This window comes from Cuculus canorus, chromosome Z (genome assembly GCF_017976375.1).
Source record: "Cuculus canorus isolate bCucCan1 chromosome Z, bCucCan1.pri, whole genome shotgun sequence".
NCBI classification, from domain to species: Eukaryota; Metazoa; Chordata; class Aves; order Cuculiformes; family Cuculidae; genus Cuculus; species Cuculus canorus.
In genome coordinates this window covers 24,132,739-24,160,579 of record NC_071441.1, presented here as the reverse complement: position 1 = coordinate 24,160,579, position 27,841 = coordinate 24,132,739, and the positions used below count along the sequence as shown (strand labels likewise).

At 40.5% G+C, this 27,841-nt stretch overlaps 1 protein-coding gene across 1 annotated transcript in view; it reads right to left on the bottom strand.

The window, feature by feature from the left end:
- Positions 1 to 24,357, bottom strand: part of SH3GL2 (SH3 domain containing GRB2 like 2, endophilin A1) — an 88,918-nt gene extending 64,561 nt beyond the window's left edge. The window contains exon 1 of the mRNA XM_054053935.1: positions 24,206 to 24,357. Coding sequence (XP_053909910.1) covers positions 24,206 to 24,250 — 45 coding nt within the window. The 5' untranslated portion in view covers positions 24,251 to 24,357. The remainder of the gene's footprint in view (positions 1 to 24,205) is intronic.
- Between the last annotated feature and the right edge of the window lie 3,484 nt (positions 24,358 to 27,841).

Genomic DNA, 27,841 nt, shown 5'->3' with positions numbered 1-27,841 from the left:
CAAATAACTTCGTCCCTAAGGCATTTTCCAGCACTTCCAGTGGATATCCAGATTTCCACACTGTGTGTCTGTGCTACCAGGCTCTCAAGTTACAAGAGACAGAGAGACCATGGCATGAGACACTGAAGGAAGTTGGTAATGAAATAAAAACTCCTTCATTTCTCACCAGTCTACACTTGGTCTAAGACTGATCTCATCGCTACTGAAGACAAATGACATTTTCCCCACCAGTTACAGAAAGGATCTTCCAGAATTGATGGTTGTTGAACCACAGCTTAACTCTGAATTATCCTAAGACATCATACTAAGCCAAATGTGCAGCTTTCTAGGGGCCATCTACAAAAACCTGTTTGGTGCCTTGCACAGTGTGTACAAGTACAGGATTTCCACAAGTGAGAAATTCTCACTGCTGTGTTCTAGCACTTCAATTCGTCTGCAGCTTAAAATTCAAGTCAGCAGCCTAACACTCATTATGAATTTCCGATAAGTCCTAATGACAACTTACCTCTGTCGAATAGAGACAGCAGGATCTAGAATGACAGAGGCACCTTTATGACTGAAATCATCCAACTTGCCTCAACCATCCCTGTAGTCTTTCAGCAGAGAAATCCTGAGAGATGTGTGCAAGGCATCGATGCTTTCAGCTCGCTCCTAAACCAGCTGCTGCATGGTAACAAAGCAGAGAACAGGCTGTTCTCTGTGAACTCAATTTTCTTGGAACTTCTGGCAACAGTCTACACAGGTAACTAAATTAATATATATATCACGAACACTGAGAACAGCCTCTTCCCTTTCCTATCACATCAGAGTTCCACGTCCTTCCTAGTGAGACAAGATGCTAGAAGTGGCACCACAGTGCCAGGCCTTTGGTCTGGCTACGACAATGTACTTATTTTTACTATCTCATTTGAAAGTTCCCTTGATAAATGGAGTAAACTTTCTTTCTTTTCACCTACCTATGGACTTCAATAAATCAGAAGCCATTTAATCCTTAGTTCACTGGTAACGTATACACTTGACTTTGCAAGTACTTAAATCTGAAGCAAGAATACTGATATTTGGATATTTTTAACATTATCAAAATCTCAAATGTTTATATATAAACTTAAGTTACAAAGTCACTATTTTACTGATGCTGTTGAACTTCCAAATTCTCTTTCTGTCTTAATCAGACAATATTCCTAGATTCTGCAGAAATTAGCATTCAAAAGAAGTTTACAATTATTTGCTAAATTAAGTTGAATTTGTACATGCTGCAGACTAAAAACATTCAACAGTTACTATGGTTGAGTTGTGCTGTGGCACTTTCATAATGAGCATCACTGAATATATCAGTGCCTGAAATGTGTCAGAACTTTAGCCACCATCGCATCATAAAGACGGTCTGGGTCTGTTAGCACAAAACAAGACTGAAAGAACAACTGTTGGTACAATTTGGAATGTACAGTCAAAAGTATTTCTGTATTACCATTCACAAGTAATTCCTTAACTAATCATTAACCACCACCACCATTTCCTAAAGTTACTTGTGTGAACATGAAGGGGATTATTGTGGTATGTCAGCACTTCCAATAAAGACTACACTCCATCTGGAAATGCATCAGCATTTTTTGTCCCTCAGACCAGCTCTAAAAACGTGTGGTCTTTAATCCCAGCATTTGTGGTTTGAATGTTTGTGGTTTTCCCTTTCAGACAGCTTACAATGGAAAATTCAATTTTCAAGAGGTCATTTTCTCTGTTCCTATATAAAAGCCATTATTTATATGAAAGGACTTACAATATCCACTTCTTAGGAAAATTAAATCCCCAGTTCTCATATTTGTACAACTAGAGAGCTCCTACAGGATGTCCTAAGAAGAACGATAATAAATACTTGACTTGGTTTAGAATGCCAGTGAGATTGCATCTACCAGTCCTGCTCACTAAGCCTCACTGTTGCACTCATCTTCATCGACGTTTTTTTAGTCTCCTAAACACAGTGTTTTCCAGAGTGATACTCCACTGAAGCCGCCTCCTTTCCCCTGGCCCCTAAAACAGCTACTACTGCTACTATTTGCATCTCTGATGCTGAGGGGTCGCTCACTCAGCCTTCTGAATCAAAACTGACTTTGATCACTCAGGCAACATCAGAGCTTCAGGGGATGTGATCCTCTCTGCCATTATGAAAGGAAGGACAGAAATGCTCTTACAACACTACACTCTACTTGCTTACACGTAGGCTGTGGTTTGCAGTGTCACTAGATGTCTTTCTTTGATTTGAGAAAGACAATTCACTTCTAAACAACTTCTTCTACTCTAAAAAACTGGAGCAGCTTAAGAAAGAACAGCAATCAATGAAGCCCTGGCTTAAAAAAATGTTTCCAAACATAAACTGAAACTTCTGTGCCCCAATCAAATGTCTATAAGGATTTTTCTGTCTAGAACCTCTACATCCCACAGATAAATGTTGCAGTGTATCAACACTTGACAAAAAATTTGTGAAAATTTGTAGTTCTCAGCAAAAACTGCTCCATTCTATAGCTCATGTTAAAGAATTGCTCCTTTATCATGTGATTACTCATTAGCAAGAACCACCTCTGTAGGGCAAATCAACTAATGCCTCACCAGCAAAAACAAGAAACACTCCACTTGGAATTTGTCAATGAGGATCAGGGTGGAAAGTCAGTAAGCAAAGAGTGTCTTGCAAGACACAGAGTCACAAATTATTTTCTTACATTTCATTTAGCCATATAGAGAATACTTACACCCATGCACTTATCTGTGCTTTAAATAAATCACAAGCCTAACTGGGCCTTAACTATTCTTCAGTTTTTGTTTCCTAGTGAAAGAAGGTGCCATAAAACCTCTCAGTTTGACTTAGCTCTTTCCTCAGAATCACACACAGCTCTTCCCACTATCACCACAGCAGCTGGCATTATCACTGGGTATATTTTTTCATGTCCTCACCAAACTTTTGCAGTATTTTGTGTTTTCAATATTCTCCAACATAACAAAAGTAGCTCAAGGAAGAACCACTTATTTGAGAATTCAATTTCAAAGAAAATGACTGTGCAGAACTGGAAGCAGAAAAATAATCTATTTCCTTTCCCAAAACACACAGAACAAAAACTCTATAACAAATTAAAATAAGGTAATAGTAATTACTAGGATTTTTAGAGCGTGAGATTTCCATATATCTTCTGTAGTTGAAATTCATTAAGCTAAAGAAATTATCTATACAAAAATGTTTGATATGTTAAGTATAAATACCTATGTCACAAATTCGCATTTACTTCAACATATCAAAATCTGCCTTCCTAGCCTTAAACAAAATCTTGAGCCTACATAAAAAATTTGAAAGCACAACTGAATGATTGGGGAAGCACAACATTTTCATTATCTGCACAGTGCCTGACGACCAGGCTCCACATCTGGGTTCATCTCCATGACTTATGTACACACTGTAGCCTTGAGCAGCATTCTGCAGTCTAGTCTATCTTCAAGCTAGCCATAACTCATTGCTTCAGGCTCCTTGTCCAGCATGAGCGGCACTACGTGAGCATCCTCCCATTTTCCTTTTTCTCAACCATCACTTCAGGTGACTGCATGCTTGCCCTGACATCTAAGTGTTGGCTGGGAACTGACTCTGCCAGATCTCTGCCAAAAGCAGCCATTTGCAGGTAAGTGGCAAAGCAATTTTTTCCTTCTATAGTTTCTTTTACTTGTATGGGCTTCATAGTGGCTTTAATCACAATGGTATTCTTAATCAGGGGTATTTCCCAGGATGATATACTAATATTTCGACATTAGCATGGTGATCCTCATTTAGCTAGAGCCTTCCTTTTCCACTGCCACTGAACAACACCTTAGAGGCAGAGTCTCTTACACGCAGGGCTCATTTTTTTTTTTAAATTTCCCTGTAGCTGACTCCCTCTACTCAGTGCAGAAGAACCAAGCAGCAATCCTGCTGGTTTTATAAAACTACTCCACTGTGGTCAAGACATCATTCTGTGCAGGTGAGTCATCTCTGCAGTTCTATGCATGGGAAAACAACTCACAAAATAGAACTGGAGGAGCTGAGATTTAAAGCAAACTTTAACAGGGACTCAAGAATAATTTTGTTGACAGTCTTAAGGATTGGCTTCACATTTTTTGATGTTAGCATAAATAGTTAAAAATATATTATGCAATGGAGAGGATGTTTAGTACTTAATTAAATCATCATTATCCATGATTTTGATACTGTCTCTCAGAATTCTTCTGGACAAAACGGCCAGCATACAGCTAGACAAGTCCATAATAAGCTGGGTGAGCAACTGCCTGACAAGTGGGACTCAACGAGTTACATAGTAAATAAGGTCACACCAGGCTGGTGGCCAGCCACCAGTGGGGTTTCCCAGGGCTCAATTTTTGGGCCAGTGCTCTTTAATGTTTTTATAAATTATCTGGATGCAAGAATTGAGACCTCATCTGGAATATTGTGTCCAGTTCTGGAATCCTCAACATAAGAAGGATATGGAGCTGTTGGAACAGGTCCAGAGGAGGCTACAAATATGATCGGAGGGCTGGAGCACCTTCCCTATGAGGACAGGCTGAGAGCGTTGGGGTTGTTCAGCCTGGAGGAGAGAAGGCTCTGAGGAGACCTTATAGTGACCGTCCAGTACCTGAAGGGGCTACAAGAAAGCTGGAGAGGGGCTTTTCATAAAGGCTTGTGGGGATAGGATCAGGGGGAACGGGTATAAACAGGAGAGGGACAGATTTAGACTGGATATTAGGAAGAATTTCTTCACCATGAGAGTAGTGAGACACTGGCAAAGGTTGCCCAGGGAAGCTGTGGCAGCCCCATCCCTAGAGATGTTCAAGGCCAGGTTGGATGGGACCTTGGGCAGCCTGATTTAGTGGGACGTCCCTGCCCATTGCAGGGGGGGTTGGAACTAGATGATCTTTAAGGTCCCTTCCAACCCTAACTATTATATGATTCTATGAATTGAATTTACATTAAGTTTGCCTATGATACTAAATTAGGAGGACCTGTGGACTCCCTTGAGGGCAGAGAGATCCGGCTAGACTAGAGAGCTGGGAAATCACCAATCATACAAAATTCAATAAAAGCATGTTCAAGATTCTGTATCTGGGACAGGGTAATCCTGCTTATATTTACAAACTCGGGGACAAGAGGCTAGAGACAGCCCTGCAGAAAGAGATGTGGGGGTTTGGGTTGACAATAAGTTCAATATGAGTCAGCAGTGTGTCCTGGCAGTCAAACGGGTCGTGTCCCAGGATACATCAAGCACAGCATCACTAGCCATCTGAGAGAGGCAATTGGCCCACTCTAGACAGCACTGGTGTGGCCCCACCTCAGGTACTCTTTTGAGTGCCTGCACTTGTTGGAAGGTTTGGAAACATCAACACTGAAAGCTTCAAATCAAGAACAATACAAAACCAGTCCGGAAGTATTTTTTTATACTCATGTTTTTCATCCAGCCTCTCAGTATCATAATGGCCCACCTCATGATTTTTAAACATTTGCAGCTGACTATGCTATATATCAAAATAATACTGTTTGTCTTATTAATTTGCAACTGGGATATACAACATAAAATATTAATCACCACTTTGGAAGCCACTTTCGTGCCTTAATTTGTAACATGATAATGCTCTCCTTAAGACTGCTCCAGAAAGCTTCCTAATGTCTTTTCTGCTAGTATCCACATTTTGTCCTTTTCCTGTGTTTGCAGCAGACACATATAAAACAGAAGCATAATTTTTAGTTATTTTGCACTGGTCAGATGGCAGCAGTAGCTTGCCATTTTCTTTGATCTCCGCTTCATTCTAAAGTCAGTGCAAAGAGGTATTGAAGGTTACCAGGGGTAGGATGTATACATCTAAATATCTCTTATGCTGACACATGAAAAAAAATTAATACATACACAAATGCACGTATCTCCTTTGTCTGAGTATTATGTGCACATCCTTGTGGCAGGGAGTGCTTGATACATAATCATATACAGTGCAGTGAATAGGGGATGCATTGCAGTAATTTCACTGCTAGTTCCACAAAGACGAGTAAAGCAGACGAACATGCAATGATTAAGGCTTGCGTGCTACAGGAGGGCTCTAATTGGATTCAAGAATTTTAAAGCTATCTCCAAATGCGGAGAAGCAGAGAGTGACTCACAGGCCTTTCCACAGAGTATGCAGAGGTGAAATTAGCAGGGAAGATGAGGGTTATGTGGGCAGAAGAGCTCCTATAAAACCACATACCTGTAGCGTAAAAAAAGCAAGTACAAGTAATCTATTTACATGGATCCTAAGAGCTTCATAGCTCCTAAAGAGAGGACCAGGATGAGAACAGAGGAAGACTAATTGGCACATATCGCACCACCCTAAAACAGTAAACTGCCAAGGCATCTGAAAATAGACATAGCTCGGTTAGACTCAGTAGCACAGCCACTTTTGATGATGTGACTCAAGCAATAGAGCTGTAAAACTGTGTATGCCAAGTTAATGTCTGGGAAGGTGCATAAAGGATGTGTCTGTCACACTCTGTTTTTGTCTGGTTTTGTCATCAAAGCAGCCAGGACACAGGCAGAGGATTGGGTGCATATGGAGGATGCCACTGGGATACACCTATACTTAGTTTTTTGCAGCATGAGCTATAGCACTCTGAGGTCTAAGGAATATCTGTGTTGTTACCTAAACCCATGCCCTCCTGGACTTCTGCTGTGTGAAGCTACTTTGAACAATCCACTGAAAGAGTACAATGCAAGTTATTCAGGTTGAAGTCCACTGCTTGGAAAATTCCTTGCAAGTGATTAGTTCATATTAAGGAACCAAGATCACTTGCAATGCTACTTAGTGATTCTACTAAGTCTTAGGCACAGAAAATTACAATAGCCCTAGAAACCACAACTAAACAGAAGGGATAGAGCTCTCATGAAGACTATTTGCGTAAGTACAGATAAGTATCCATTCTGCAGTATAATACTAAAGTACACCACAGAGCTAACATTTGATTTAGAAAGATTTTTTAAAATCCCTATCTATCTACTTTACATGAACGTATTTTGCAACAAAAAGTGCTTCCTGAAAACTTCAGAGATCCATGTAGCCTTTAAAAGTTTGACATCTGTATATGCGGTGCTGAAGGAGACACAGACCTCGCAGCATTCTTTAACTATATTCTTTTAATCAGCATGGCATACAGAAGTCACATTAAGAAAGTACTACTACTACCATTTGCTTCTCTTATTCAGGCAGATCTTTATAAAGTTCCTCGGTTCTCCGACTTTCAGACGAACAGGATGGTTTTGGTTTTGTCTATTACACACTCTCATGACTGTTCTCAGCCTTATCTCCAATTCACTTATGCCCAGGCGTTTTTTTTTCCAGCCTGGCCTTCTAACACATTCAAGATGCATCATCCTGTGTGTCTAGTTCAGAACACCTGCTATTTTAAATAATGTTTATTCTAATATGCTTGGTACCAGCTTCATGCTTTATCTTAGTCCCAATTAATCTTCCATATACTTGGCATTGTTCCCACACCTATACTGTTACCAAGCAAGATGACATAGATCATAACGACTCTGCAGAACCAAGGAGATACATAATGAGAGATATAGTACAATAATGTGTTTGCTGTAGTTACTCCTACACATTGTACCATTTTCTCATAGGGATATAAATGTCTCATCACACAACGAAAAGGAATCAGAGTAGTGTTAATGGTTTCTTCACCCCACTTACCAATATTTTCAGACTTCAATGCATACTGAGTTCTGTGAACCGCTACTATCAATAGCAAATACAGACTAAACCAAACACAAGATATCTAAGTGATCCATGCGAAGTGTTAGCTACCTATGTGTTGGCATGACCATTCCATTCTCATGTCTCAATGAAAGTACAAAAGCCAAAAAATTGAAACCTAATAAAACCTATCTCTAAGGAGCACAGATACAGAAGATAACAGCAAGAAAGCAGCATAGTTCTAACACTATTCATGGAACTGGCAGTAGGAGTGTCTCTTTTTAATCCATTTGAGACACTGTAGAAAACCATTACTGGGGTTTTAAGGGATTTTTTTCCTTTAACTTCTGTAGAGTTCAATGCTGATGGTGCTCTAAAAAAAAAGGAAAAGGTAATGATTTTTTTCCTCCTGAATTTCGGCTTTTTTTGGTCTCAAAATTATTTCCAGAGTACCATTTAGACCTTGCATGCGTTAGAATAAGTTCTGACACTAAAAATCATTTAATCTTCTTTAAATCCACAACACAATTCATAATCAAAAAAGAAATAGCTCTCCAAAATTGCATGATCTAAACACACAATACTAAGTTTGTTCAAACTGCTCTCTCACTAGCTACTTTTCAAACCTTTTGAAATCCACAAGTCAAGGAACAATATACTTGTGAGCAGGTACAATGGTTAAAATTGCACAGATTGACACTGCTTTGCTTACATAACAATAGGACTTCTGCTCTTGAGCTGCTACAGCCAGCATAGACATACAGAAAATACCTCACAGCCTTTCCACAACTTCATTTCTGTGAGAGGTCATAGTCCTCTTTATAGTGCAAAATTGGCTCAAAAGGTTACATACCGAGGAACAATTCGTTCTTTTCATTGTATCCAATACTGTAAACCACAGCCTCACTACTTAGGGTTTCTCCAAGCCCCACAGCTAACAAACACATCTAGCAGTGCTCTGAAGCATCTCCCACTCTTTCATCAAGAACACAGCTTGCTTGCTGGCTGACATGTAGCTTTGGCATGGACAAAACAGAAGACACCCTAAAGTACTATTTTCTCTGTTTTTAAACATGAAAGCCACATTTGTACATCTCAGGGCCAAGTCTGCTCCATCTATATGTCTAGCAAGCTAAGAAAGTCCACACATAAAAACAAATTCAGGGAGTGTATGTGTGGAATATGTTTTAACCTCGACGTCTTGAGCAAAATATGATTAAATAGGAGCTACGCTGTTTAAAAAGAGAATGGTTCTCACCACCCATATGAACAAAACTATAAATTCCTTGATAAATTAAAGTATTATTCATGGGAAATGTCAATCTTCTGTGAGAACTTTCAGAAAGTGTAGCCAGACAGCCCAAATTTTACAAAGATTATGAATTATGATCAACTTATTCTCAATGCGGAAAAGTTACATCTCCAAATAAACTCTCTTCATCTGAATCTTCAACTCTACAAGGAAATCAAATATAAGGACTTAAAAATAATGTAACCGCACAGGATGTCTCCATCTTTCTCCAACCACACACAACAAATTAGCTACAGTGCAAATGAAAGATGGGAAGGTAGCTAAAATGAATGCCATGCGGCTCTGATGAAGTGCACTGCTTGACTGGAAGTATCTGGAAAGATTACATCACCAGAAGCCAGAAGGCATCAAGCTCTTGACTCTTCAGAGGAATGCAGAGTCCAAGGACCTCCTATACTCACTCAAGATGTTCCAATTCCTTCAAGAGGCTTTGCATATTGAGTGTAGATTAAATCCATCAGGTCTTCCAGCCCCACTAAATATTTGATCAACAGCAAAATCTCAGCTGGCGTCTCATGGACAGTAGTTAGGTCTATCTCCAGCTGAAAAACGTTGTTTTAAAACAACATATTTCATATCACTGACAAGAGACAGGTATTTCAGTACCATTACTCATCAGCACTTTACATCTGGGCAATTTAGCAAGTTGGGAATTGCACAGCACACCTCTGCAGCAAGACCAGCATAAGGCAAGATCACTCTACTCACTGGGCTCTGGTTGCATAAGAGCAATGGCACCCACCACAGATAAACAGAGAGATAAATAAGGACAAAGAGACATTTGCCCTTTGGGCCACATTTCCAACAGCCATCCTTGCTGGCATACCAAGAGATCAAGAATTCAGTTTCCTCCCTAGCTTGCTGCTTTTCTTTCAGTGTCACATCTTTGTTATATTGGTGAGACAGAAGTGATGCAGAACAAGGACAGGAATTCCCAGCAAAGCTTGCACTGCCAGTGGGAATCCCTTAGTTACTGTCCAGCTTTTATATGGGTGAACAGAAAAACAGTGGTTAAGGATCCTTTCCCTCCTAAGGCAATTAAGGCAGGTATCTTAGCTCACAACAGAGCACAGAAAAGGTTCCTAACCAGCCTCCTGGGTTTGCATGGATGTGCAATACCTGGAGGTGTTCAAGGCCACCAGGTTGGATGAGGCTTGGAGAAACCTGACTGAATGGAAGGTGTCCCTGCATGGGGCTTGGAACTAATGATTCTTAAGGTCCCTTGCAACTCTAACCATTCTGTGATTCTGTGTGAACAATTGGTGCTGTAGCGTGGCATCCACTACCTCAGCTTTGAGTTCCTTAATGGCAACATGGCAATATTACCCAGAGCACCAGAGATCGCTGTGAGATACACTGCTTCTCAGGAGTCAACGGTCTCTTTCCTCAGAAGATACAATCTAGTTCTTTAAAATGCACTCAAGGTAAAGAAACCTGCTCTGCTACATCTGTTCAATATCATCACATGGTTCCTTAAAATACAGCCCTCTCTATCTATATTATTGTATTATTTTCCCAGTGGATTATGCTGCTTTTCTTCTTGTATCAACTTACACCATTGCTTGCAAAGGAAGTTAGTAGTAGCCAAGCAATTTACTAAATTTAAAGCTCAAGTCAACCCATCAGCTGAACAGAGAGCTTTTCACAGCTATGCGAAAACAAGACTTCAAATATTCACATTACATAGAAAACCACTCCTGGACTTGGATTATTTCCTGCAGTTTACACAAGCATTTGGCTTGTGAAAGCATTTTAAGTAACGCTAATAAATTGAAAAGATAAATGCCTAGTAGCTACCAAGTATGTTTTCCAGATCACAGGTGCACTAGCATTTCAGTGTAGATCAGAAGTTAAATTATTAAAATAAATCTCATAGTCATTCCCACTCACTCCACTATGATTCTGACTGCAGAGTGGTCTTGTAACATGTGAACTGAATTACTTTTGAATGAAACGGAAGCACAAATTTCTCTCCAAGGGCTTATCTGATGTACTACAATCACTAGCAGGCATTCAGTCCACAGGACAAGAATAGAGTTAGTCCAAAAATTAAACTATAAATAAATAATAAATCTCCAGCAGGGAACACTGCATTCTCTGTGCCAATTTTTTTTGTTTCACAAACCCATGCCTTTTGTACTGTATGACTTTCCAACGTATACATAGCCTCAGAAGTTCAGGTCAGCTGCTAAAACACTAAACCTGAAAGAAAGCAAGAAGGAGGGGCACAACCATGCATCTATCAAAGATACGGCATACATTTTAAACTGGAACAGCTCCCAGAGGAGGTAAGTTGCAATAGCTCAGAGGAACTATTGCCAGGTCTTTGCAATAGCTGTCATATGTCTTCTGCTATATGTTGTTTTTCCCTCAATACTCTGAAGTCTTATATGGTTATAAGAAAACATCATCTCTTACTCTCAAAAGAACTGAAAACTTAAATCCTGCAGTAAAGACAATTCAGAAAAGAAGAAAAAGGGGACAGCATCATTGCTTTTTTAAAACATTTTGATTCTGTAATGTTTGGGATTATATTCTGAAAAATGCTTGCTAAAAAAAAAAAAAATCTTTGTTAAATATGACCTCTGAACACTTAAAATAAAATCAGCAAAATACCCCAAATCAGCAGAATTTAGTCTGCAGAATATTTTCTTGCTGCTGAGTAAAGACATATAGCACACATACTAATGAATGTCTCCTAACAGCAACCAGGTCACCTCACCGCCATTGTTCATTCACAAGAAGTCTCAGTAGGAGACAAAATTCCAGGAAAAAATTTGAAAGCCTTGTTTATGCACTGCTTGGTTGCAAAAGCTTTGATATTACAAGAACACTTTGTGCTTTTGTGCATTAATTTGTCTACCTTTTAAATATTATATTTAAGAGACATACTATGGTGTTTTGTAATTTAGAGTCACAGTTAAAAGCAGCACTCTTGTTTTTTAAGAATAAACAAGGTATCAGAACTAACCCAAATTTTTCCAGCCTGCAAACCCAACTCACTATTTCAGTAGAGCCAAGCAGTCACAATCATAGTCACAACGAATTAATTGCTTAAGTCTCGACTCCCTGGCTACACTGAGATGGTGCAGAGGAAACTAAGCCCACTAACCCAGCCAGAAATTCCTCAGATGTCAAAGGAGAGCACTGAAAAAGAGGTAAAAGTCACTTTTTGCTCCCTCTCAGTGATTTTGCAGCAGAGATGTGGGAAAAGAAATCATTCCAGAAGAGTGCAGTGCAGAGCTTTTCCTGTTGGCACAGGTTGGGAAAGATTGCAACAGGAAACAAAATTCCTGTAACTATGCTTTGATTTCTCCCCCTGCAACACCACCCCCATAATCATCTCCACCTTCTCCCCCCAGTCCATCCCTAGACTTTTTTGTCAGGGAGCTAGGTTCATTTAGGACAGGATAGGACTGAGTCTCTATATCTTTCCCAAAAGGCTTCCCTACACCTTAGTACAGGGCAGCCAGAAATAGTTATTGCTTCCTTCTTCGGCATATAGAAGGTAACCTCCAGGGTAAGCCCATGCAAGCAAAAATGGGGCAACAACACAACAAAGCACGCTTAGCTCTCACCTGGGAATACTAAGGAGAAAGTTGGCATTAGTTCATCCACGTTATTCACATCACTAATTTTCAATACTGCAAATCTTAAACCTCTAACCAAAAACCCAGTCACGTTCAAAGGGAACAGTGCGGACTTTAGGCAGAAAATGGACACCGTAACCAGCTGCTGACTTCTGCAGTGATACCGACAGTGTGCTGTCGCACCATAACTACTTGCATGACATCGCATTAGAGAACAGAAAAAAACACTGAGTCATAACCTTCCTCATATGCTCTTCTACTAAGTCCTCAGTGTAGTGCTAATAAAAATCCTAAAACACAGTACACAAAGCCAACAACTGGTCCCACTCTTCTCTCTTGCTGGCTCTCTGCTACCAGCTCCTTCACATGCTCTCAAAAGCCCTAAGATTCAAGCAGGTATCACTTCTGGCTCGGCCATCCACAAGGTTGCTACTCTGATCTGGTCTTCATTCTCTTTTAACAAAAAAAGCTCATTTGATAAGCATGGCTTCTCCTGCAGCTGCTTAATTTACCTTCTAAAATTTAATTTTATTGCCAGGAAATGAATATAGCATTTAAAGAAAATTCAATTCTCAGTAATAATATTTTACAAAGGTTTGAAAGACATACTAGGAGGAAATCAGAAAAAAAAAAGTGTACAGCAGCGAATCTCTTTAAAATCTTCTGGATTTAGAAGTTTCTCTGGACTCAGGTATAGTTAATCTGAAAATACAAATGAGAAAAATATGGAACTAGAATAATCTGTTTTATTGCAGCTTCATCAAATTTTCATATATAGTTTCTTCCTGTGCAAGAAGAGACAGAATAAGTCCTTCACAGAATACAAGTGAACAAGATATAACAGCACCATGCCTGTATGTTCTAGAGTATCTTCCAAATTCACTCAGGAAGACCGCCTGCTTTTTATAAAAGGTGCTAGAAATCACATATAGCTGATTTTAATGTATGATCTGGGAACTAATCTTGTTCTCAAGATTAGAGGAGTAAATCAGCAATTAACCTACCAGAGCCAAAATTACAGCAACAGAAATGAGAGTAAGGGTAGCCCTTAGACATGACTGAATTTTCATCTATAGTCTAAGAGATATTCAAGTCCATCTCTATTCCAATTTGTTTGTTGTTTGTTTGGTTTATTTTTCCTCAGGAACCTATTTTATTATTAAAATGGATTATGCAGTGGTACTAGCAGGCCCCAGTCAAAAGTTCAACCCAAGCATGCTTATCTGCTCCATTGGCCAGATTTGCATCAAGAAATACAACAGTCAAAACTTCAGGTCCAGGAGCTAAGGCTTTCTAGACCTTAAGCACCACAAACACACGTATTTCCAGAGATTGATGGTGATATGGAGGAGGATATACGATTTAGTCACTTAATGCTAAGCACTGAGCAGCACAGCGCAGAAGGATAGTTCCTTTTCTAAAGATACTAAGACTCTTATCCTAGTCTGCTTTCTCACATTAAAGTAAAAGTCTTCCCTCTACATCAGGGTTACGGAGACTGAAGACAAACTGGGGCAATCTTGCCTTTAATCATGAAAAGCCATCACCTATACAGCTGGTAAATCTGTTACTGCGTTTTGCCTTTGCAACCTAGCCCAGTACTTTCAGTCACTGATAGCAGCTCAGGACCTAGCACAGACATCACAGCGTTGCAGGAATAGGCTAACACAGAGCTCACCTTCCGCCCAGGACAGTTCTGAACTTCACTGAGCTGTTTGAGTGAGTCAAAGATTTGAGGCCCACACTTTGCTGATCAAAACCTAGGAAACCTTTCTCCCCCTAAGAGAAGGAGCAAGCATCTGAGACATAGAAAGCTTATTTTCCAGTAGTTTTGGTTAAAAGACTATCCCCAAATCAGAGCAGCAGAAAAGTACTTCCTTTTCCTTATTCTTTGTCCCCAAGAGACAGGATATGTGCAACAGATGGGGTCCTTGTCTTAGAAACAATGTTGACTTATTCCATCTTTATTCACATTTGATTCCACCCATACCGTCAACACCATCAAATCCATGCCAATCTCCCTTACCCACTGGTGTAATTTAGGCTGTATGAATTCTATGAACTCTGGTTGTCTTCTCCTGGGCTGGAACAATACACAGTATCACAGTGTCCAGATCAGGAACTGAGGAACCTGGCCACAGTATGCTAATGAAGCAGGAAACAGCAAGTGCTGGCTTTATCCACCAATGTCTGTCATTTCTTCTGCCCCTAGTTAGAGTTATCCATATTACTGGAGCACTGAATCTGTCCCTGCTCAATTTTCAAGGATTTCTGTGGAAGACATTCTCAATCTTTCAAACTCATTAATCTTCTTTTCAGGTACCTTACCTCTAACCATCTTTACAGTTAAATAGAAACCAGAATACTCTCCAGGGAACACTAGTAGTTCTACAGTCCATTTCAAGCATTACAGGTCTTTTGGCCATCAAAATGCATCTGAAACATGCCTAACCTGATCCGTCAGGAGGGATGTAACATTTGTGAAAATCACAGGTCCTAAATCACCTCACTTAAATTATTTTTAATTACAACATTGCAAGAATGATGAAGATGTTACATGTCTTTTGATATCAGGTATTTGTGGCTCTTACTTTAGTAAGAGATTCACATTCCTACCATACAAAGCATAACTTTTGTTGCCATGTGCCCTTTTTGTAGCAGTTTACATTGGCGAAGATAACCAAAGAAAATTGAAAGAAGAATTTTAATTCCTGTATAAAAAAAGTTAAAGATCAATATTATTTATCTAAGCTTACCTCTGCCTTCAGCAACTAAGTCTTCCTCTCCTCCAGAAATGCACATGATTTTGCCTCACAGGTAGTAAGATGTTTTTCAGCACTTCTGTGGAAAATGAGGGAAATTTCCTCACCAGCCTCAGAGCAATCTTGTCATGTTTTAAAAAACAAATTTAGACCATATATAACAGGCATACCATAAGATCCAGCCATCCTTCCTGAGAGATAAACTTCAGTTGCTCAGTGTTAGAGGAATGCTCCTTGAATGATGGAGTCTTATCAGGAAACCATGTACATGTGTCGTTATTCTGCACATCAAGGTATTTTTCCACATTCAACCATTTTGATTCCTAAAAATATCTGTGTATCACTGAATCTTCCTCATGTCTCAGCTCTGTTTTAAAAGTTCTTACTTCCATTCATAACAGTGGAAAGTAAAATCAAATTCCAGGCAGTCCTGGCCAACGCAAGGAACGAGATGAGGCAACCAAAAGAATTAAAACCAATGTATTAAGACCTGCTCCTAAGAACTGAAATCTCCTTTCACTTGAAGTGGAGCAAAACACAGGTTTAACAAACTCTTGTGATGCCAAAGATAGAACTCCTAGTGAAACACAAACTCCACTGGTGCATTAGTTAAAAAAAAGTACACCAACAAGGCATACTTAATGCCTTGGCCAGTTTTAGCAAACACCTTCATTCCAATGGAAGGACGGGATTTAGCCTGCTGTCCTCAGATCTATTTCCAAACAAAATCAATTAAGTTGAAAAGACCGTCTTCTACTGGCAGAAAGAAATCCATCCATTGTAGAATTATACTTGTGAAATTGCAGTACTGAAAATTTAGCTTTTAGATTATGATGCCATAACTTTCCAAGACAGACTTTTCCAAGCTTTGAGTGACTCATCTCTAGAGAGACAAATACTATTTTTGAAATTTATACCTTATGAATTATTAACTGACTCGCTGCATCTAGAGCAATTTTGCATGAAAAAGAAATTTTGGCACATACCTTGAACGATGAAAACTGTGCAGATTGGAAAAGAAGTCAGCAAAAATATCTAATGGGTTGGAGCTGCTTAAAAGAGCAAGTTCTATTATTCTACTGAAAGTCATAAGACATGAAATCAAGAATAATTTTCAGGAGAATTTTCTTTCTAGGAAAAAAAAAACCCCAAAATTTCACCTCTTTTGTAACATGTTGTTTTCATTCTATTTTGTTGTAGCAGTCTTTCCCACAGAAGCAGAACAGAAGGGATTCCCAGTGCTCTAGGATACTTTAGGATACTCTACAATACTATGCTCAGTTTTACTGCACAACACTGACCAAATATCTTAATACAAAGGTGAAAAAGCCCTATTACAAAATGTTTAGACAAACTGTTTTCACATTTCAATACTTCTGCAGCCAACACGAATGGTAATTTAGGCAATCAAAAAAATAATATTGATAGATAAGTAAATAAGACAAATCATTAAAAATTCAAACTGAAATCCACCAAAAGATTAAGAAGGCAGAGCAGCATGTAAACTTTTTAACAGTGTGAAGCACATTTCTGCCATCAAAGTAAGGGGAAAAAGGGGTTAAAAGCCAACATTTTTTTTTAATTTTAGAACTACTGCTTAAAGTGGATTCAGTACAGTATCCTGATTTGACAATATGATAACAAACGCAAGGGACATACTACCAAAACACAGCTCAATGCACATTATATCAGTGTGATAACTGCTGTTTTGCTGACAATGAACCCAGCTACTGGCCTTTATCTATTCTGAAAATGATGTGAATTCATTTCACCATCTCTGGTGCCAGGCCTTTTAACCAAAACAGAGGCTGAATTTCTTGTTCTTTCAGGAGGCCCTCTGCTATCACACCAAGCCACCTTTACAAGCTGCCACTAGCAAGGCTACACTGCTGCAGTCTCAGCATCCCCTTTGCTGGGATCAAATGACATGGTAACGGGGAAAGAAGGGCATGTCTGCCCCTAAGTGTGACCCATGTGATGCTGCAATAACTACTTCAGCCCCAATTCAATCTACATAATAGGAATTTTATAAAAAACACTATTTAGTTCTATAGCTATGGCTTCCATCATGGGCACAAAAGCGTCATCAGTACTACATCAATTACAACTACATATCCATGAATCATTCTGTCCAGGTCTGCCATAGTCATTTCCATCGACAGACAAATTGAAATTATGCTGAACTTCAAATGGCCACTTCTTATTTTTAATTTTCTACCATGCAGGTCTATAGAGCCTCCATAAAGGGAAAGCTTGTGAAAAAAATTAGCCAGTAAATAGAAATCTCCATCCTTTTTCTCCACTTCACGAGAAAAAAATAGTTATTTTAATTCCTATCACTTCTATGACAGGTTGGATGGATTCTTGTGACACATCCTATAACCTCAGGTTTAAAAAAGCTACTATTTTGTCTCCAAGATTAAGTGCAGGATTAGATAAGCCCAGAAGGCTAGGTAATTCTGCTGTGGCAAAAATCACCACAATAACACCATGTTGTAGCTCAGTTTTCTTTCATCTGCATACCTCATACCTCCATACACTGAACAGAGGATTGGCACCACCATTGCCCATCAGTGACCGCTAAGTGAAATACAAAAGAGGGCCAGAGTCACAAAAGATGCCAGAAACCAGCACAAAGCAAGATTGTTTAGTTCCAGACAAAAAAGTTGTTGGAAGGATGCCTTGGCTGCCCCTGAAGGTAACAGAGACCTTCACTGAGAAGAGGGCCATAGGCCTGCTTCATCTGGGCACTTCCCACCAAGTGCCTTTCTCTACAGATGTAGTCACAGAGTGGCAACAGGTCCTTGTGGCCTGCAAAGCAGATTTTCAACCCATTCCCTCCTAGTGAGCTTTTAAAAGTCAAACACTTCGCTGGCACACTACTAGGTCATTACAGTCAGTGTTCAAGTTCCTCAACCCTCCACCCTTAAGAACAAATACGTAAGACTACTCCAGCACCTGCCTTTCACTTGTACTTGACAATGACATAGAACTACAGGGACTTCCGCACAGTAACCTCTGCAAAATCTGCTTTGGTTAAACCTGTTTATGCTGCTTCAACACTTTTATGAAGCGTGATATTAATCAGCATGCGAGTCATGAGGGCATATTTAAATCTCAAAGACACAGTTTTGCATGGATGACCAAGAGCAGCTAGTTCTTCCTTGCTGCATAATACTTCCAGTATTAAAGAAGATGGAAGTCAAGATACAAACAAAAATCTGATACAGGCTGTGTTTTGCACATAACATCCACATATATTCTCCGCCTCCACAGATCGTTGGGAGAAAAAAAATGCAGACTGGTGTCTATGAGTGCTCCAGCTTTCAATATACATGCATATACAAAAATGGAAACTGTATATATCAGGTGGAAAGATACTGCAGTGACAGATGCTTGAGAAATCCTCCCCCAAAAACAAGTCATTATCTTTTTTGTACACAAAGCAGCAATTAGATTTAGAAACAGGATTAGAAACTGGCGCAGACTGTTTAAACCATCAACATCTCGGAAGGGCTACACAGTACCCAACAAAAGGGCAATTTAGATTAAGGTCAATTTTTCACCCTTTCAATTATGTAATATCAATAAAAGGACACGTGGGAACAGTGCTAAATGTGAATACTGTGTCTGGCAATCAAGCTAAACTGCACACACAGAAGGAATTTCCCTACCTGCTGTGGAAATAATCCCCTCCGCAGCTAAGTAAATATTTTTTTGTAAAACGAGCCTTTATTCCCAGATCAAAAATTTGCTCACTTTCCTTTGCCTCACAATGTACCACTCCATGCTGACAGAAACCAACAGAATGCCAATGGCACATGGCTCTTGAAGTGATGTTTCTAATAGCCAGTTTGGGCGCTATCCTCAGAGCTATACCACCCTGCAAACAGCTCTTTCCTCTTTCTTCCACCTGCTCACAAGTTTCCACAGGAGTAGGGATCTCTGTAAGACCAACATAAGCAACACACAGTGCAGAAGCCACATTAGGAAAAATATAGCATTGTCCAACTTCCCAGAGCAGCTCACACACATACCCTTACATACATAGGAACTGACTATAACTTTTTGGGTAAGGCGTAGAGGAAACACAGAAGGATATGAGCGGACCCAAAGTGTGTGTCAAGCTTCAATCACAGCTAGCTGGAAAAGCCTAGGTACCAGCATGACCAGGTCCCATGCAACACTGCAGGACGGTCAGGAACATATTATGAAAATAGGGCTTAACAGGTATTTAGTAAAATATTGATATCAACACATCACTGGCCACATCCTCTATCAATATGAAAGGAATGGTAACAATTGGTTAGTTGCAGTTTGAGAGTTTAGCAAGTGTAGAAAACATATTGTGTATAAAAGAGGATTGCTTTACCCATTTCAGTGAAAAATAACTTACACACCTCTGACCAAGGAATTTAAAAAACTTTCAGCTAGATAACCACAATGTAAATCATAATCATATTCCCACCGATCTCAATGGAATTGCTCACAAGTTTATGGGGCTGCACACTCAGAAGGTTTGCTGGACCCATACTAATAAGCAGACACTATTTCAGGACGCTTTCAAAATAGACTATAAGTGTTTTCAAACTCTGCCTCAACCCTACTGTATTCTTTTTTGCAAATGACCCTAAGTAAACAGATTGAATCAATGCAGAATCCCTACAAAGCCCACAGGACTTTGTGCTACATGGGTAGTAATAGCAAAACAAGTCAGGAGTCTCATTTCCTTCTTATTAAGCACTAGGGTAAATCTCCTACTATGCACATCACGGGCTATCTTGTTAAAGAGTGAAGCATGGTACTTTCCACCTAAAAGTCAGGGTACATGACATGCGACTAACAACTATGAGTGAAGTGGAAGTAGTTTCTTCATCTGTTTCTTTCAGCATTAAACCTCCATTTCTATAAAACTGTATAAACTGGTGACTTCAGTCCTGGTGTTAAGACAAATTAAATCATGTTGTATGATAAAACCAGAATACAGTGGTAGAAAATAAATCATATTACATATCTTTTGCTTCAAATCACCACATTCAGACTGCTTTTTAAATGCCAGTTACGTCTATTCAGTAGTTCCCAGGGTAACCTCGGATACAGCCATTCCCACCATTTTTGTTCATTTCTTCCCTTGTGAAATTATTACTTTCTGAAAGCTTAGTTTTGACTGTGCCTCACAAGAGCCATATTATGCAATGAATCCAGTCATGTGGAAACAAAGCTCCGGCTATTTTAAAATAACTGTTCAAATGCCCAAGACTGTCAAATCTGCATCACCCAAAATTATTCTCGTGGTTTTAAAACTATACACAAACCTGCAGGAAGCAATAGTCAAAGCAATAACAGTAGATGAGTGTGCATGCTTAAATTAAAAGGGATCATTTGGTGGCACATCACTGAGTTGCCCATTCCTGGCAAAACACTCTTTGGAGCAATCTTCTTAGCTCCAAGATGTCTGATGAATTTGCAGCAGCATGATTAACATTCAAATGGGGTTAATTCTTTTCTCGGGTGCTCTGTGAGTAACAGCAGTAAACAAATAATCTAACCTGCTCCATAATCTAACCTGCTCCCTACTTGTCAACCTATCCTCTTGTAATACTGCATAAATGTCACAACTGCCAGGCTCACTCTTTTTACAAACTCAGAAATATTTCTTCTAAACTTTGTGTTGCTGCACAGATGGTAAAACCGTTAAAAAGTTTTTCTGAAAGGCAAAGGGGTGAACACTCCATTCATTCTAGAAGGAGCAAAGTTTCCTTATACTTTTCAATGATACACTGCTGTGGCAGTTTGTACACGGAATTTGACAGGCACTAAGTTCTTCATCGTGACTTCTAGTAAAAAACACAATGACAGTATGTCATGCAGGTTAGTTTGACGCTTTGCAAGTCAAAAAATGATGAATGGAAACAAAACCTTAAATTGTATAAAACAATCCAGACTTGGATGTCTGCTATGGAAAGCAGACTTCTTCTGGATAAAAGAAAAACTTTTTACAACATCTAAATTGTGCCACAAATCTTTATGCTTCTAACTAGAACTGTATTTTGTATTAACAATATTGCATGCTCATAATCATAATCTCTCTGTTTACAAAGAATACTAATGATACAACAAGAACACTAGCATTACAGATAGAGAGAAACTATGCCAGAGACTTCAAGACTTCATACAGCTAAACTAGGTTACGAAACACAGCAATCTGAGAAGTAACTTGAAATTATTTCTGTTACAATTTAGGAATCTATTACAATACCATATCATAAGTTGTCACATGAATAAGAACCAAAGAAATAATTCAGAATTTTTAAAACTTCCAATTTGCTTCGTCCAGTCCAGGAAGCTTCATTTATTCTGGCAACATCAATCCACATTTCACCTGGGGATTAATCCCCAGTCAAAATGATTACTCCCTAGAGTGAGGCTGGCACGACTAAGTCCTAGATTTCTCACTCATACTGAAAACAAGCCCATAAGCAGACCAGTGGTGAAACCTACTTGTGAGTCATTTTCATACATGAATGTGTCTTTGCGGCCTGCATACAATCTACGAAAGTTAAGGCTGGGCCCAAAAATCCCTGGGTCATCTGATGTCAGGCTGCTAAATCTGGCACTAGGAACTTAACATTTGTTTCCAGTCAGCTAAAATCCTTCCTTCTAAATTCAGTATTGCTGACAATGAGTGTGAAAGTGTCATCTGAAGGACAGAACAGTATGCACAGACCTTTCACACCACGCTCCCTCCACAAAAGATGTTTACCTTTACTGCTACAAAGACATACTCATTAACTTGCAATAACGGAGAACTGAGACTTCTATTATTAGAAAGTGAACTACAGCTTGCCTATTTCTTAAATAAAGATGACACAGACAACATAATTCTTATTTTCAGTACCAGCACCCACTGCAGCAATGATGATTTCTGAGCTTCTGATAGCACCATAGGTAGCAGTGAGAGATATAACAAAGCTGCAGCAGCAGACGGTGGCTGCAGGATGGGCTCAGACACCCTTAACTTCTCCTTACCACGTCTGTCATGAGTACAGCAGATTTCTCTGTAACTTGTTTTACCAACGATGCAGCACAATGTGGTATGAAAGGTGAGACACAATGTCATCTGATGCCTGAATGGGCCCTTGCAGGACTTGATGTATCCCATTGCATTCAGAGTCATAACAGGTATTGATGTAACCGCAAGGCACTGAGAATCAGAATTTGGATGAACTCTTACATAAGGGATCATTCTTTCAGACATGTCCCTGCAGTGCAATAAGAGATGAGATGAAAGAGATGAGATGGATGAGAAAGGGAAAAAAACAGGTGATGGAAAGCATAAAGGCCGATGTACATTGCACGCCTGCAGCTACTAATCGCTTACAGTAACTGTTACCTGGAGATGCCTGCAATGACGACAAGTAGGGAATAACTGCAGATTTTGCATTTAGTTGCAAATGAAAAAGAAAAGGCACATTACACCAGTCTTGGTCATATGTTTGTAAATACAAAGAAATTCCCCTGATTTCCATGAAAGCAGTTTAGATTTAACCCCAAAGCACGCTGAGTTGGAACTGGATTCAGAAACTGTACCCTCCTGGAGCATAACACACAGATTTTGTATTACAAAACAACTGAAAGCTTGGTTAAACATCCATCCTGACCTTCCTGCAATATCACACTATGCCTAAAGCAACAGGATCAAACCTCATTATTCAGATTTCAGCTGTATTCTGGAACCAGAAAACAAACAAACAAAAGAATTAAAAAAAAAAAAAAGTCCATTGCGCATTTATAAAGCCAAGCTAAGGAACCACCAATGGAAACACGGGGTCTAGCAAACGTTAAATAAAGTCCCACAGCGGGTATCTGTCTCAGCAGTCACCCGCACTGTTTGGAAGCCCCCTGCGTGTCCACAGTGTTCCCCATACTCTGGAAGCCCCTGTCCGGCAGCCACAGCCGGGGACCCAGAGAGGGGGAACCGAGAGAAGGGGGAATGAAGACGGACAGCCACCCCTGGCCCCATGCATGCCTGCACCACACAGCGCATGCATTCATGCAATCCTGCAAACTGGTGGACACTCGTGCAGACCCACCCACGACTGGGCATCATTTACACACCACGCATGCTCCTGCCCCTGTGAAGCACCCCTACATCACACACACCTGTGTCTCGTGGTCACCGGCGCACACTCATGCACCACACACACCAATGCACAGCACCAGAGCAAACCCACTCATGTCATACACCCGTGCAAACTCACGCATGCTCATGCACATCCATGCACACCTGGGCACTACGCACATCTGTACAGTCATGCACACCTGTGCACACTCACGCACACCCATGCACTACGCACAGCCATGCACACCCGTACACAACACACCCCCACACACAGCCATGCACACACGTGCACTACGCACAGCCATACACAGTCATGCACACGCATGCACTATGCACACCCCTGTACACCTGTGCACGCTCATGCACACGCATGCACTATGCACACTCACGCACTACACACACGCACACCCACGCACCATGCACACTGTGCACAGCCGCGCACTATGCACACTCACGCACACCCGTGCACTATGCACACCCATGCACAGCCATGCACACCGGCGCACAGCCGCGCAAACCCATGCACTACACACACTCGCACAACCCCGTGCACTACGCACCCCGGCGCAGAGCCGCGCAGACGGGCGCACTCCCCACCGCCGGCCACAGCCCGGCACCCCGGAGCGAGCGCCGCTAGCGCGCAGCCCGGCGCCGCTTCCCCCCCCTTCGCCGTGCAGAGCCGCGGTACCTGTGTCGCCTTGTGGAACTGCTTCTTGAGCCCGGCTACCGACATGGCGAGCGCTGCAGCGGAGCGGAGCCCGAGGGCGATGCGCGGCTCGCACCCAACGCTGGGCGAGGGCTGCCGGGAGGGGGCGCCGTGACGTCAGCGCGGGGAGCCCCGCCCCCTGCTCGCCGCGCAGCGGACCCGGTGCAGCCCCGGGGTCGTTCTCTCCCGGAGGGGAGGAGTGGCGGGCGGGCGGAGGAGGGAGTAAAGTGGTAGCGGTCGAGATTCCCGAGACGCGTTCGCAGTGTCAAGAATGTCTTGAGAAGCAGGTCTAAAACCTGCCCGCTCCATGCTGCTGGCGTGATACAAGCCTGCATCTTGTCTGGTATCAGAAACGGTGTGACCAGCAGGTCCAGGGAGGTGATTCTCCCCCTGTACTCGGCACTGGTGAGACCCCACCTCGAATACTGTGTTCAGTTCTGGGCCCCTCACCACAAGAAGGATGTTGAGGCTCTGGAGCGTGTCCAGAGAAGAGCAATGAAGCTGGTGAGGGGGCTGGAGAACAAGACTTATGAGGAGAGGTTGAGGGAGCTGGGGTTGTTTAGTCTGGAGAAGAGGAGGCTGAGGGGAGACCTTATTGCTCTCTACAACTACCTGAAAGGAGGTTGTGGAGAGGAGGGAGCTGGCCTCTTCTCCCAAATGACAGGGGACAGGACAAGGGGGAATGGCCTCAAGCTGCACCAGAGGAGGTTCAGGCTGGACATCAGGAAGAAATTTTTCACAGAAAGGGTCATTGGGCACTGGCAGAGGCTGCCCAGGGAGGTGGTTGAGTCACCATCACTGGAGGTAGCAGAACAATTGTTAGGCTCTGCCAGCAAAAGGGTAAACAACATGAGCAGTGTGATCCAAACATAATGATGCTTCTGTGCAGGCTGGACCAGTCACTGTGCGTACACACTGCACATCAGCACGACCAAGATACATGCTCCCTGCAAGCTCTACCAGCTGATGGAAAGGAGCCATGCTGTGTTGCCTTTGGGATTCAATCACAACAAACACAAGCTAGTTAGACGGGATGACTACATTTCCATGAGTACCTGAACCTGTTTCTAAACTCTGTGGACTCACTTCAATGCACCATGCAGGTTTGGTGCTGGGCTGCACTGCCACGTTCCTCGGGCCCATGTGTCATCTCAGCTGTATGGATACGTGGGGGAGGCAACTAGACCACATACCTGGGCATCCAGAGGTGGAGGAACGCCTCCAGATACTGTTTTTCTGACTTCAGGCAGGTTTTGGAGGCAGCCTGCAATGAGGGAGAGACGCTTAAATGTGAATCGTGTCAATAAGGGAAAGGATCTTAAATGTGAATTATGCCAGTGCTTTTAGAAGAATTACCAAACTTGTTCATTCTGAAGAACAACAAGAATATTCTTTCTTACTGCAGAGTGCGAGATTTTAACAGCCTAGTCCTGGACACGGTGGCAGTCACCACTTTCTAGCTTAATCACAAGTCTGCACAGAAACTCTTCCATCCACTTTAGTAGTAATATTATTTTAAAGGATGAAAAATAAGGCCATATGGAGACACCAGTTAAAGAGTGGGAGTTTCTCGTGCTTTTGCCAGAAAACTCCCATTGTACTTAGGAAAAGGCTTTATAGTCTGCAAACACAGTGAGAAGTAGAAAGACGACCTATGAAAACTATAAATGTTGCTATTTTAATTACATATTTAAAATGGGCAATGTATTTCTATGTTACTAAAGAACTGGAATTGAGTGATTGCATTTCAGGGTCTGGCATTTGCTGGCTATTTCAAAAGAGTACATTCCTGTCTGCTACAAATTTTACATGAAAATTATATGAATAAAAGAATAAATAAGAGACAATATGGGCATAGATAAGTCAACCAAGTTCAGTTTCTGGGTGATAAGGTGGAGATAGAAGGCCTCATTTTCAACAGTATTATGCCCATGTAGCTTCCACTGCGTGTTCATTGAAATTACTGGTATGCTGCCTGGCTATAAATCAATCTAAGTAGTATTTGAATACCCTGACTCACCTTATATCACTCATTGTGCATACTTGCATTCTCATAGCTGAATCTAACACTTATACTCATGCTCACACTTCTTTTTCTAGAACATCTATATTCCTGGGAGCAGAAAATACTTTATTAAAGCGCAATTTGTGTCTCAGTGTCAGTGGACTTAAAACTGCTTTGAGTAAATTAAATGGTGACGCTTTTCGGCCAAAGAGAATGTAATTTAGTGTCTGTTCTTCTGTATATCATGTCATTTGTGACTTCTTCTGCAGCAATCTATGCGAATAGTGCTTTGAAATCAGCTTTAGTGAGATGACTTCTTTTTTTAATAACCTGTAGTGAATAAAAACAAATTATTCCTATAATGTATCATATCTCATTTTTAAGTATTTATATGTATCTATGAGATCTGTGTGTATATATGTGTATTTATGTGTATCTTCCAATCCTAAATCTTATTTTAACGTGAATAAATGTGATAAGATAAGCACTTATTTTTATTCCAAATGACAAAATAAAATTTTGACATAAAAAAATTAGAAAAATTGATTATTGCGTATCCAAGCAATAATCAGCTGCAGTAAGTACTTTTGTAGGTGCAACCCTAATCTCGTCTTTTATGCACATTGTTATGGCTCTAGGTTGTTAATCATACATTGTTCTTAAATACATATTTTATTCTGCAAATTCAGAATTGCATGCTATTTCTAGCAGTATTTATTTGCATTACCTGATGATTTTGAGAGCAAAAATCTTCGCTAATTTCAACCTGTCATGCAAGTACGGTATGGGGCATAATACATAGGAAATATCCCAGCTGTCACAGAAGGAACTGCATTTTTTATTATCAAAGAGCTGTATTGTGACCTTCTAAATACCGACAGTGTGGTAAAGATCATACAAGAAATGCTTGTATTAACTTACATGATAATATTATTCCGAAGTGTTCAGAAGAATAAGATTCTTCTCTGTTCTGCCAGTTGCCCAATCATGAAGTCTTCAGTTTTTTAAAGAAGGCACAGAAGAAAACAGGAAAAAAAAATTAAACAAACTAAAACAAACAAACAAACAAAAATCTCATACTTCAAAGGAGCAACTAATTTGAGGTAATTCATATGTCAGGCTGCTGACTGAAGATGCTTGATTTTCAGAATCTCTGTCAAATAAGTATTTTCAGCGTTGTTGGGACAAAAGAGTTCTGAAAAGCCTACCCTGACTTTCTCTAGCAGAACACATAAAATTTCAGTATCTTTTTGAAAATGTAAATAATCTAAACTGTGTTACTCAGCAAAATATGGTGTAAAAATGTTTTATGGCTGTCTAGATAGTAAATAGATCCATATAAATGTTGTTGTAGCAATTCAGAGCTCACAACAGTGTTAAGCCTAATGGCAGAACAAGTTATCTATTTTGTTTTTCAGTATTTGAATGTTGGCTGTAATCAGTATTTTCTTTAACGCAGTCTAAGCCTTGTTCCCATTAACTTTGTGGCCTGATTTTAGTCCTATGTTCCTGTTACTTCATTTGCACAGGCAAACTAAATGTGTCCAATTTTTCTCAAAATCCTGTTTTCATTCTATTACAGTGAGGTTTCACTCCTATTGTCTGGCCATTCT